The 14,526-nt window shown below is 31.2% G+C and overlaps 1 protein-coding gene across 1 annotated transcript in view; it reads left to right on the top strand.

Moving 5' to 3' along the window:
* Positions 1-14,526, top strand: part of LOC106686063 (potassium voltage-gated channel protein Shaw) — a gene marked incomplete in the record, with an annotated part of 559,367 nt that overhangs the window by 335,254 nt on the left and 209,587 nt on the right. Inside the window, 1 exon segment of the mRNA XM_067045426.1 lies at positions 5,906-6,085. Coding sequence (XP_066901527.1) covers positions 5,906-6,085 — 180 coding nt within the window.

Genomic DNA, 14,526 nt, shown 5'->3' with positions numbered 1-14,526 from the left:
CAAAATAAACAACGAACAAACGAAAAACGACAGGACTTTTTGAATGCCCTGGTACTTCATACGGTTAACTATCTTCTTAAAAAAAAAGAAAAGTATTTTATGGAGTATCTGCATGAAGGAAGAATTATTTTCATCTTTTATATGATTTTTTTAAAACATGAGATACTTACTTGTATACATTGCGGCCAATTCTATTAGTAAAATTTCTAAGGGGGGTTCTCAAAGTACAAATAAACTAATAACTAAAAATTTGTTTTGAGTTTGTTATTTAAAAACAGAGGAAACCCACAAGTTTCTAACCTTGCTTCTGCTTCCATTCCTGACAATCCTCCGAGGTGCCTGGAAAGAAGATGACCTCGAGACCTTGAAATATTAGAATGCTACCAAGGGGTGGTTTCTCTACATGCCTTTATCACTCCATTATGATTTTACATCAAATTTACCAGATGTATTTGTATGTAAATACAGTTGTAAATAGCAATAAATAATTAAACATAACAGAAGATTCAATACTGACTCTACATTATTAGTATTGTATTAAAGTATACAATTTTGTCAAAGTTACCTATTTATGTCAATCTTTTCGTATTGTTATGCGTTTTTTTTTATTTATTTTTGTGTGTTATAACGGTTTTAACTGTTCTTACATGTTATTTAGCTTATGTATATTGTACTTTACCGGTATATCAGTCGACTAGTAAGGTTTTTTTTTTTCACTTTTTTGTTTTGTTTTAATTCCATTAATGTTACAATACTTTCAAACACAAAACTTTGCAATCGATTTAATCACATAATCGTTATAAAGGTGATACAGTGAACATGACTATGATACCTATTTATGAAATGTCTACGTTTTTCTCCAATTACGAATCTGAAGTAAAATTTAAACCGTATCCTTCTTCTTACAAGTTCTCCTGAGGACTGTAAATTGAGGTTTAACAGATCCGATTCGATTTAGTTGCCAGTTGAGATGGTGAGTGGCAAAGTGAGTAAGTTGAAAGCAATTTGTGGGTAGCGACAGAGTGTTCCAATCAGCCCTGATGCCGACCTGTCACTTCAAGGGCCTCTCATCAGCGATCTACCCAGTGAGGGTATCAAAGTCACCGCTTCATCAAGGCTAATAATCCAAGATTAATTACTTTTTATTTAATAATATTAGTATTAGATTAATTAAAAAATAATTTAATGTACTTGTTAAATTCACTAAGTAAAGCCCAGAATGCGAACCATGCATTTTCTCAACTGTTAATGAACTGTAGTAAACAATTTTAATTTTTATACTTCCTAAGTTGTCGAAAATTTTAGAATATTTGATGATTTCCGTTAAAAAGAAGATATTTATTCCTAATTTTATTTTATTTTAATTATTTTTTTTTAGAGTATTTACTTAATACATAATTTTTTTATTTACATTGTCTTTATTCTTCATGTATTTTTCTTCGATGTTTCAGGAATCGTTTTCAATGTTAATTATTATTATTCAATATCTATAATTTTAACATTTTGTTTTGTTTAAAGTATATTTTTTTTATTCTTTAACATCTTTATTTCTATATATAAATACCAGTATATAGGTACGATTATGTTTTATTTTATTATTACTTTTTTATATATATCTTTATTGAAATCTACAACTGTATATAATTATATATTTAGTAAATTTGTTGTAAGTTATAATGGTGATACAGGTGTGTAGAGCAACTACCCATTGGTAGCACTCATATAACGATTTTACATTAGCAGGTCTCGTGGCCAGTCATATTCAGTCGCCTCGGAGGATTTTCAGGAATAGAAGAAGCAAGGTTAGAAACTACTTTTGGGTGGTTAAAGAGTATAATGGAAGGATTGATATCTGGTTCGGGCTAGATCGGATACGAGAGGAATTCTAAAGTTAGTTAAGCTCCTCTTAGCCCCAAAGTTCAACTCCGTATGTCCAGATAGGCCCTATTATAGTTATGTAGATCAGTCTTTTGTAATGAATTGGAAGTTTAGACCGTTTGTCTAGTAACTGATGTAATAGTCGGAATCGACGTGCAGTTTTCTGTCTTTTTAGTCTTGTATGAGGATTCCAAGTCGTTTGTCCAGATGTAGTCCAAGGTAACGGATCTGTTCAACAGGGGTAAGGGAATCATCATTAAATATACTGTAGGGCAGTCAGTAGATTTACGACGAAGGGTAAAGGTGATATGATGGGATTTATTTTAATTCTCCAATTATATTCTTACTTAGATTTAATTTTTTTCTTTTGAAAATTATGTGATGTGAAAATTTTAATTATGTGATCATTTTTATTTTATTATATTTTTAACATAGATTCATATAAATCATGTTTATATGTTTCTTTATTATTATTATTTTAATTTTTTTTCTTTTCAGTAAGTACTATTGTTATTATTTACTTTATTCCTTATATTTCTGTTTTTATTGTATGAATGAAAATGTGAACACTAAAATATTTTTTACCTTTAATTTGTGGCAGATAGTATTAATTTTCTTTATTTTAATGACATGAAATATATAAATACCTATAATAAATACACATTCACATATATAAGATACAGTGCTACTAATTATTTATTTATCTTATACCATACGGCATCTACCCAAGCGGGTGATTCGCCGCTTAATTAATATTTACAAACTTGAATTACAATGTATACGAACTGCACTATTTATTACTATTTACAAGAACTGGAATTATTGTTTACTATAGACGTTAATTAAAATTTAAAAACATGAATAAAGTGCAGTGATAAAATTATGAAGTCTAACTTTAAATATAATGAATAAATTTGTTGATATTTATAAATTTTGTCATCTTTTTAATTTTTTCTTCTTCGTTTGAAAGTGCTTTAGTCATTGTGTCTATAAATGATGTCACTGTTATTACCTGTGATTTCCTCATGAAAGTGTCTCCATGATTTTACAAATTAACAATATTTGGCGAGCAGTGTTTTTTCCTAACAATAACACGTTATTGAAATTTGTGTGGGAAATAAAGTTATTTTAGATTTTATTTTCTAGGAAGTTGATGATTAATTTTTTTAAATGCTGATGTAAAGAAAACTTAGAATATATATTACTATTCTATATTTTTTTTACTAGTACAAAGTTTGGTAATTTACCGTATACCCCTTATGTTCTATTTTATCCTCATATTTGTCAATTTTATCAATTTCCATTTTGAAATTTTGTCATTTATATAAATGCAGCTTAAAAATGACATTTCTCAATGGAAATTGATAAAATTGACAAATATCATGATACAATATTACATGAGTACAATATTAGCCATGATATTTATAAACCACCATGTTTATATGATAGTTGATAGTTTGATCTAGAATTAAAAGTTTTAAAAATTAATGAAGTTTTGAAAAAATAGCCGGTTTTTGACTTATAATTAATGACCTTCGCAGAATAGCCTGCAAAACAATTTTAAGTTTTGGTGTGAGGTGTGAATTTATACTTGAAGATTGTCCTTGAGGATGACAGAATTGGCCGAAACGTTGGACTATTGATATAATGAAGAATGTTGAGACTTAATAAGGATACTAATTGATTTATTTAATAAATAAATACCAGTCTCAAGAAATTGAAAAAATTATATTTATACACGAAATAATTTATTCTTGAGCAAAAGTGAATAATGACGCGTACGTACTTGCACTCAGCTGGTAGTGCCAGAGAGAGAGTAAGATCACTTCCAAATACACAGTTTTTCATCTAAGTTCAGCTCACAGAAAACCAATAACACACCAAACTCCGCATCGATGTCCATCAATTACATTAAAAGAAACATAAATGATTTATCTCTCCCTCTCTGCCTCCTGCGCATGCGCCGCCATCACCAATTCTTCCGTCTCGTCCATTACAATTTAAAAGCCAAAACGAGGAGAGGATATCTTTGATCTCGGCAAATAGCATAAAAACTACTATTCTTAGAAAATTGATATTCATGAACTACTTTATGATGTATTTAATAAGATTTGATATTGAGCCCTAACATAACTCTTTACGTTGAGTGTTTTCCTAGATAAAAGTTTCCTAACAATATTTTTACCAAATAACAAGAAATTAACACAATGTGAATTCATTTTGGCAAATATTATGAAAAATGCTACTCTTACGAAAATGTTCATTATAAAGTACTTTATTGTGTTTACAACTAGCTTTAGATTAAGCCGTGATAGACATCTCTATATCAAATAGTTCCTAAGGTATTGTAGTGATTTGTAACGATTATCGATAGTAACAGTCGACAAGGTTTTAATGATGCTATCGAGTCAGTGTGTATAAAAATGTCATGTGATTATTCATTTTAGTTAGTATAGAAGTATTCATTCTTTTGTCAATAATAATAATAAACTAAGAAATGCTTCTAAGCCAGTGCTTATTATTTATTTCCACGTCAAAGTTTACAACGTGTATCAAACGTCTTTCAAGATATGACTCATGAAATAAAATATCAACATCGTGTAATAATTTTTATAAGATATGCTTTTGGAATAATAGTACATATGATTAATTATATTTCACCTAATAATGTGAAAATACATTAACAATCACCTTGTTTTAGAAAAAAAAGTTTGTGTTTGAAAAACTATATCTGGGAAAATATTAAACATAAGGTTATTACTAGGGGTCCTGGTAGGTTGTTGGAGTTAATGATGATTATTTTTCTAGAAATAGTAGTTTTCATGATATAGATTTCAAATCAAATTGAGTTATCACACGAAATTAATCTACTAACGTTTCACTCCTTGATCGAACCCTAAGCCTGTAAGGAACAAACAGTGTACCTAGTACACACGATACGTGATCCTGTAGGAGCTGATGTGATTAGGCAGAGGAGTGGGGGAAGAGAAGGGGGAAGGGGTCCTGTATCAACAGGTGGCAAGTGAGAGAATTTGTCAAATGTGCCGTCAACTGAATAGAATCTTAATGTCTTTTATCTAGGATGTAATCCTATATTAGGAATTACTTTTGACGAAATCTCTATAACTTGGTTTGTTCAAAAACTTTTTGTTACTTAGATCGGATTATATCCTGTTTTACTTTTTATTACGATATGTCCTCAATGAGACATATCACTTTAGTCTTAAGCACTATGCCTTAAAATTATTTGTGTTTCTTCCTTTAACATGCCATTGTCAATCCTTTGCATTTCTCTCTTAATGTGGCAGCAATAGTCATCTCGATTACCTGGGAGTCTTTATTTCGAGGGAGTGAGATTAAAGAAGTATCAGTGAGAAAGTGGTCGCGATAGATCAAATGTTACACAAGTGGGACAGCTCAGTGTGACAAATCAAATCAACTTTAACAGTTTAAAAACTTATTAGAAATCCACAATTCAATTAATTATTCAATTTTAGTACATTCTCAATTATATCGATATAAACAAAAATACCAAACAGAGATGTAATTTCCATTATGGGTGGGATTTTCACATAATTAATTTCAAATTCTCCTTTTAAATGAAATCTACAACCAATGGTTCGCAATATTAATTGCTGGATCATTTTCATCAAAACTCTTTGTTCTATAGTTAGCAAGTCTGCCATAGAATTTTTTGGTTGAAGAATGGTATTTTCTTCTACGATTCCTGCTTATAGTTAATTTCTCCATTCCATTGACTATATATTTGTGAATTATACAATGTTTTTAAATTAGAAGGTTTGCCCTTTTATTTTACGTAAGTGTCTGTGAAAAGTCCTGTTTATAATTTTTTTATTACATATTATTCCTTTATCGTTTGGGAATCGCCCCTCATCATTCACGATGAACCAGTGAACACATAAAATATACTTTGCATTTTGTTTTTTTCAAAAAATAAATAATAGTTTTTTTTTTTGTTATAAGATTTTATTCATAAAAACTTACCTTCGTGAACTCTTGCTTCCAGACCACCCTGGCAATCCTGGACAAGCTGGACATCGACTCCGAGCGGCCGACGGAGGAGCAGGTAGCCAGGATGTTCGGCTACGAGGAGGACTACCTAGCAGGCCGGCTCACCGCCTGGCAGAGGATAAAGCCCAAGGTCTGGTCTCTCTTCGACGAGCCCTACTCTTCCTTAGCGGCAAAAGTGAGTACCTCGTCCTTCTTATATAATTATTTTTTTTTTAGCAATATACGGACAAAATATGTTCAAAAAGAAAAAAAAAACATTGTCAAACCTAATATTTCTTATCAACGATCGTCTAAATCCTAGAATGCATTTATGGCAAAATGGACTAGACTTGTTTCTTTTAGGTTGTTTTATCTTTAATACAATAATACATTCTTTTTTTAGAAAAAAAATTCAAGTTGGCTCTTCCCACAAATTTTACTTTTCACTCTACAATAAAATAAAATTAATCCTTAAACGTTTCAAAGTGACAAGCGGGGATACTTACCACTATACTACCGAGGTATGTAATTTGTATATATATTCTGTATTATCATATATTTGTAATTGTAATTATATATCAATAAAGAGGATTTGAAAATTAAAAAAAAAAAAGTTTCAAAATAAATGCAATACTAATGCAAAAAAAGAGGCTATCCTCAAACCGTTTTCATCATGAAATCAACCCCACGAACCCATAGGCCTAAGAAGAAAAAAAAAGTTTGAAAATATAGGGTAACAAGGTGAAAGAGAAGAGACGACCGGCAGGCAGTGAAGTGTACCTGGTACCCTTGACAGACACCTGACGCTAGCTCGCCACTGTCATAAGAAAATAAAGCTGTTTAGAACCAAGGCTTAATTACCTGATAACATCTCCTAACCTTTATCTACGCCTCAAATTACTTACTTATTTACGAAAGTATACTTAGACCGGCCCTCCTCTACGGAGCACCTAAGCTGGCTAACATTGCACCCACAACTGCTAATTAACTACAACAGTTTCAGAGCAATATTCTGAGACGTATTGTGCAGCATTCTTCTTTACGAAGAGCGAAAACTGACTAGATTCCTGCAATACTCGGAATGCTGACAGTGACAGAATCATTTATTTGATAACATCATGGATTGAAATTCTTTGATAGCCTTTAACATTGCTCTAACCCAATTTTTCAGACATTAGCACCCACAAAGATGGCAAACAGACATCAACAGTCTCAGACTCGACTGAGGACTACTAACTTACTACTGGCAACAAGACAACTGTGAACACAGATACAAGGCGGTTTTATCATCTATATCTTAAAATGCAGTGAAATAAATTTATATATGTACATCGGAGGAGACAGATCCCAGGAGAGACAGGTTGTCGTAGGAAGGTGTTTCTCTAAGAGTGGAGGAGTTTCCTTACCTTGGATCTCAGGTCACAGCAACAGATAATGTTTCCACTGAAATAAACCGAAGAATCACAGCGGCTAACCGATGCTATTTTGATCTGTTAAAACATTTCTGGAGCAAGGTCATTAGTAGGAAAACAAAGGTCCATTTATATAAAACTCTAATTAGTCCTGTCCTATCACACACCTCCCAGACATGGACCCTATTCACACAGGATAGAAATAATCTGTTGGTTTTCGAGAGGAAGATCCTTCGAAGAATCTATGGATCGGTAAGAGATGAGGAAGGCTGACGAAGAAAAAGAAATAAGGAACTCTATAAGCTGCTCCAGGATATAGATATTATGATCTTTTGTTAGGCTGGGACGCCTTGGGTGGGCACGAAATGTTGCACGGATGAGTCAATGCGAAATGCCTAAAAGAGTCATGGAAGAAGAAATCCAAGGTCCAAGAAGAGTCGGACGGCTCAAGATGTATGGCGTGGTACAAGACGCACGAGACTTGCTTGGAGTCCGAAATTGGAAGGCAGCAGCCCAAAACCTAACCGAAAGGTGGAGGCTCATAGAGGCCAGGACCAATCACAGGGTTGTAGCGCCTACTGATTGATAGGTAGGTAGATTTATTCGATCAATTCTCAAAATTTTTTCTTCTTTGGAGAAGTTTGTCGGGGGGTGCGGTCAGCAAAGAACAACATAAATACCAAAATATATTCCAATATATATATAAATACAAAACCATATTTATTTATTTTATGCCAACGTTTCGACCTGAGTTTCAGGTCTTCATCAGGGGTTGTGGCGTAGAAGGCAGGTTTGTAACTGTATTAATCTACGGTCATTATCTACAGCATTAATCTACGGTCAACTATCTACACCTCATTACAATTCTCAAAATTGTTTGTTAAATATCCTCCCTCTGATATCAATCTCTACACATTCATGGAACTTAGAAATACAATTTTTAAAAACAGCAATATCTTTATTAGCTAGGATAATAATACTCCCCGTTGTGACATGAGTTCATGACTCAGGTGAGCCTTTGTTTGGTACTACTTTTTGTAAAGTATTTGTGGTGATCACTTCGAAGCCAGTAATTTTTTTTTCTAATCACAGTTTGAACTTTTATGTTATATATACCATCAAAAATAAAACAATAAAAATATTTGTGTACACGATGATCGTTTCATTGTTCTTCATCATATCTCAGTTGTCGAGAGGCATCCCAGATTTTAGAAATGAGCAAATCTAGTGCAAAGTAATTAATAAAACCATAGAAAATCGTATAAGATTCATTAAATATTCAATCCGTTTTGAGGCCAATTTATTAATTTTTTTAAAGTCATAATATCTATTGAAAATATTGAAAAATTACGGATTACACTTAAACACAATTATTCACCTTCCAAATACACATAAAACATATATCATGTGTCTATTATATTATTCTTTATTTTAGGGGAAGATATGATATCCATGTAGAAAATGAAATGTCATAGGTAATGTAAAAACAGACGAGGAACTGAAAGGAGGTTAATATTAAGGGAAAAAGGAGACATTTGTTTTCATAACGTCTGTCTTATTCAATGGATTTTTCTTTTGGTGAATAAAAAACAGAGGTGTTCTTTATGTAGAGGGAAAACTGATCATACAGGACGGGTAGAGAAAGAATATCTTATCCTTTGGTCTCTAATATTCCCAAATTTGTTTGTTTTTTTTATGATCAGGTTTTTAATTACTAAAAATAATGTGACAGTTCGAACATTCGAAAGAAACGAATTTTTTTTTCCCTCATATTTTATTTTTATCACAATATACTTTAAGAATTATTATTTGTTATAGGATTGATTTATTATTTTTCGACTTATTATTCATTTTGTATGTTCACATTGGATCATAACAAATTGGATATAACACTTCAAAGCAAAACAGTTACCCAAACATAATTTGAGATATCTCCAACCATCTCCTCGTCATGGTATCTAAACTAGGACCTGCTTATAATTATTCTAAAATTATGGCAAAGAGTAAAAATTCCATAAAGTATCTTAAAATTCAAAGATAAATAAATAAAAATATTACCATAAATAAATTTTCTTAGATATTTTAGGGTCTATTATTTATTAAAATACTTCATGTTTCGGAAAAAAAAAAAAAACTATTGAGGTCTTCAGAATACGTTTTAAATTTTACTACACTATTCTAGTTTTCTTAAATACTTAATACCTCGAGTTTTGTTCTGCTCTTTCTTTATCTGAAATAAGTTGAGAACCCATCAAATTTATGCTTAAGTTGAAGGCATTATTCTGCTAGAGCTAATTTCCTTTTAAATATGTATATAAACATTAATTGATTCTGCCTGTTAATTATTTTTAGTTTATTTGTGTTTATTTTTTTATTTGATTTTATTACAGGTTAGTCCACCTTATACTTTATTATGGATGGTTTTATTTATTTTATTTTTATATTTTTTGTTAATTATTATTGTTTCATTTTTTTTCTCTTTCCCGTTTTGTTGTTATGATATTTTATAATATCATTTTTAATTTTTTAAGTTCATATTTTACTTTTATTTTCGAAAACTTTAGAATTATTCTAAAAGGACTAGACCCGAATAAATAAAGTATAGTATTATTACAAAATAATTGTTAGCATTATAACAATATTTTGAGCTAAAGACTTAACCAATTCTGCTCAAATTACACAGTAATATTCCAAGAATGTTTAGTGTAATTTGAGCTGACACTATTAAAAATAAATCTGACCGTTTCTGAATATGTAAAGTTTTTAGTGCGAGCGGCTCGACATACTTCCAATTTTCACATTTGTAATTATTCTTGCGGATCCTATCAAAAACTTCGTTGCCCGCCTCAAGCATTTGTTCATGTACGGCCTAGCTATGAGGTCTCAGCATTTAGGGTTCATATACCTAGGTTTACGAATAGCTAAATCTAAACTGTAAAACCTAAGTTATATTTATAATAATATTGAGTGGGGCAACGTAATTACTTATCACGTAAATGCATAATTAAAGATAGTTTTATAAACTATGCAGTTTTTCCAATTGTGTGTGTTTATTAGATTTTTTTGATAATATTATATTGTTTATACTAATGGATCATGATATCGATTATATTCCGAATGAATTATAGAGAATATGGAAACATACCTAATCTGTAAACTAGTCGAATAAAAAGCCACGCCCAGAGAATTGGACTTTTTATTATCAATGACTTAACTATTATCATTTCTTGTTATCACATATGGTATTTGATGCCTGTACTATGTATAATTTTTTTAAAATCTTTTGTAACCTCCTATTATGACATTTCATTTCATTCCACCTTGTTCTTCTATTTATATTTTCTTAAGAAAGAAAATATATTAGGTTAGTAGAGATAATATATTTAGAGAGATAAAGGATAATAATTAAACAAAGTTAAAAACTATGATGTTTTTACACATAAAATGCACATGTTTTACAATAAAATGTTCATTATATAAACGCTTATCATGTAAAATTTCATTTACAAAGTTAATAATAAAATTATCTAAAAGGTTCGTTACCTAACCATGTTTTAACATTAAGGGTTCCAAAGATGGTGCTCATGATTTTTGATATCTATGATGATGCATCTACAATGTACAGCAGCAATGTTACACTCGGTTATTCTCTGAGGGGACAACGACAACTTATCACACTAGGAGTATTCATGGTATTTAGTTTAACATGTTAAATCGTGTTAAACGCAAAAACTTATGTTAAATGCAGAAATATTTCCTTCTTTTACCATGCTAAAACGATATAACATATAACATGGTTGAGAGTCTGTTACTAGGTCTGCTAAATAGATAATGACATCACGCAGCAGATCAGCTGAGCTCGTCACTGTTAGGTTACTTGCTCGGATTTTGTGCTTTGTGTTAGTATTGTTTTGGATGTTTTTAAAACTAATAAATCAATGAATGACAATAATAATGTAATGACAGTTTTCAATTAGCTCATCTTGATTCTTTTCCTCGCAAGTTAGAAGATCAACAAGACACTCAGTAGCCAAACTTTTACACAACTTCCACTTTTCACGCACATTAGGCATGTTGTACATTTTTGTGAAATAAATTACTTTAGTAAAAACCTTAGAAGTAAACAATAACATGAAGTTTTGGAAGGAAAGGTTATAAAGTAAGTTGCTTAGAAAATCCGCTAGGAGCTCTTATGCAGTTAACCTTTAACATGACTTGAAATCGGGCTGCTCACAAACCTATCCTTATTACATTTAACATGGTAAAACATTTTACATTTAACACAACATCTTGAATACCCCTACTGTTGTCCTCTCTCAGGGAACATGAAAGGTTATTAGCAATTACTGAGAATGAACTTATTCCACCACTATTTTTTCAGAAACGCAAGATTTTCTGTAGTTTTCCATTAATACGACAGAAAAATATTAAGATACATGATAAATAAATCAACCTGTTTCACGTCGATGGAGAACGTGCAAATTATTTACGATGGACTATACATGTATCTAATCCGTTGAGAAATTTGTAGAATTCGTAGGAAATATGTACACGAATGTTTGTAATAAAAACAAATGATATAGGGAAATGTGATAAGATAATAAAGAAATTCGGAAACTGAGAAAATAAATTTACGAGAACTTACATCGTATTGAAGCGTTGAATAGTGAAGATCTCTGAAGTAATAAGAATGCCGTGATTTTTTAATTTACCGTAAGTAATCTCCTAACCATTTCGTTAATTTTGTAATCAGTAGTTTAATTTTATTTATTTATTTTTTTAAATATGTGTTTTTCAATGTTCGCAAATATATATATATCAAATTTCAGTACAATGCCTTACTTTATTCTAAAGTTGTACTATATAATATCACGATACCATGTGTACGCTTTTGCAAAAATGTGGCGTAGAGACGCTGGTTGTTAATGCCCGAAACGTGCCGAGTGAAAAGGGTTAATGTTTATTCCCTTGCTTCCTAATTCTCCTATTAATTAACATATTAAAAATCAGGAGTATTGATCTTTGTTGTTACGCGCTATACTTCCTATAGTGTAGATAATTAAATTTAATGTGCGAATTTTGTATAAAATTTGAAACAGATTATTTTTGTATGGAATGTTTTTCTTCGTGAAATTTCTTAGTTTTCTAGCTATAAACGAAAATTGACAAAAAGTCCTTAGTGATCACTGTTAGGGACAGGAGCGTACCGGTTACGAAATAAAAGATTTTATACTTAGTTTTTTTACTTAAACTAAATTCAATAATTGCATTTAGCTATTCTAGTTTATTAGTGTTTACAGAAGAAGTATCCTAGGTAAGAGAATTTCTTCTTTGTCAAAAGTATTATTTAAATTAAGCTCTTGACCCTCCAATCCCACATCACCACCCTTGAAGAAGGGTGCCAAAACTGGAGGATTAAAATAAATTTCAATAAACCCCACCAAATCACATTTACCCTTCATCGTAAAGTTATGACTTCCTGCTATTAGTATCCTTTAATTCTCCTTCAAGACCGAAAAGACAGTAAGCTGCTCGTCGATTCCGACTACTACAATAGTTACTAGACAAACGGTCAAAACTTGCAATGTATTACAAAACACTGATCTTAATGACTATAATAAGGCCTATCTGGGACATACGGGGTTGATCTTTAGGGCTCCATTAAACCATAGAATTCCTCTTGTATCCAATCCATACTGTCCTAAATCCTTAATGCTCCTTACTTCATCACAAATCAAGTCATCTATCAGGACCTCAATATTCCATGTGTTGCCGATCCATGATGAATCCTTCCATGATAAAGTTCCCAACCACTTAAACCCACTTGTTTCTAACCTGGCTTCTCCATCATTACCTGATAATTATCCTAGGCGTCTGAAAAGACGTTGGCCCCGAGATCTTCTCCTCTAAAAATGTTATTGGAGTTCTATCAATGGCTAGATTTTATCATGCCATTTTATAACTTATAGAAAATTTTCCTATTGTCTATATTTTTATGTAGTTGTAAATAACAATAAATAAATTATAAAAAAAAATAAGCTTTTCCTTCCAAAAAATTTGGGATCCTTAGTGAGACACTTTCCATTAAATGGGGATAAATCAATATAAATCTCTAAAAATACATTTGGCCATAGTAAAAGTGCACTGAAGGACAGAGATATAGAGCCTGGATGGTAAAATATCATCTGGCTGATCCCGGTGGCGCTGGTAGAGTCACGTCCCGGGACCTCGCCTCTTCTGATAAATTGCGAGCTACAACGAGGACAAACGCTGAGCTTACCTACACCCTGTCCTTTGCTCTGATAAATATTAACAGAATTGTTTCAACTTCAAATTAATTTTTTTTTTTTTATTCAACCAGTATATCTGTCTCCAAAATGACAAGGTACTTTGGCCTTATGCTGAGCTGAAAAATAGTTTAATGGTTTTGACTCAATAAAACTTAGACATTATATTTAAAAACAGAAATAAAAGAATTATCTCTTTATGGATCCACTAATAAAGTGGATCAAAGCCCATTAAAACCACTGTTTATAAGATCATTTTTTTTATTTAAAAATAATTTTTTTATTCATTTTATATTTAAGATTTCATATTCCTATTGTAATGGCTGGAATTCAGCCCATCAATTTCTTAAAACTTCCTCAATTTGCTGTTTTAGAAAAAATAAATAAATAAATGCAAGTTTCTATATTTAAAATAGTACTTAAAATATTATTTCAAGCAAAAAATTGTTTTTATTGATTATATTTTTTTATTATTGTTTTATTTCACATAAAACTTGCTATAACTATTTCAGATTTTATTAGTTTTATTTGAATCTTATTTAATTTTAATTATATTATTTCTTACGGCGGAACAACTCCCCCCCCATTTTACAAATTACACAACTGTTCATTTAATTGCTCAACTCGTTGCTCAAATTGTATTACTGTAATTTACGTGTATTCTGTAGTTGTGATTGCATTATTTTTTCTATATAATGTAAACAGACTATATAAAAAACTCCTTACCTGATTTAGTTACCTGGTGTGAGGTAGGTCTTTCTGTTTGACCTTACCAATCTACCTGATCAAATTACCCGGAAAACAATTGGTCATTCACTCTCCCTCTTATTACTGTTGCAGCTACCTGGGCCAGAGGTCTATTTTACACTTTCCTTTGACCCCTGTACCTGTATAGTTACCTAAGGAAGGAATCGGTCTTTCACTCTCCCTTAACTCCT

This window comes from Halyomorpha halys, unplaced genomic scaffold (genome assembly GCF_000696795.3).
Source record: "Halyomorpha halys isolate HHAL.00 unplaced genomic scaffold, Hhal_1.1 Scaffold770.1, whole genome shotgun sequence".
In the NCBI taxonomy this organism is placed as follows: domain Eukaryota; kingdom Metazoa; phylum Arthropoda; class Insecta; order Hemiptera; family Pentatomidae; genus Halyomorpha; species Halyomorpha halys.
Note: the sequence above shows the minus strand (reverse complement) of the source record. Positions and strands in the feature narration are given on the sequence as shown.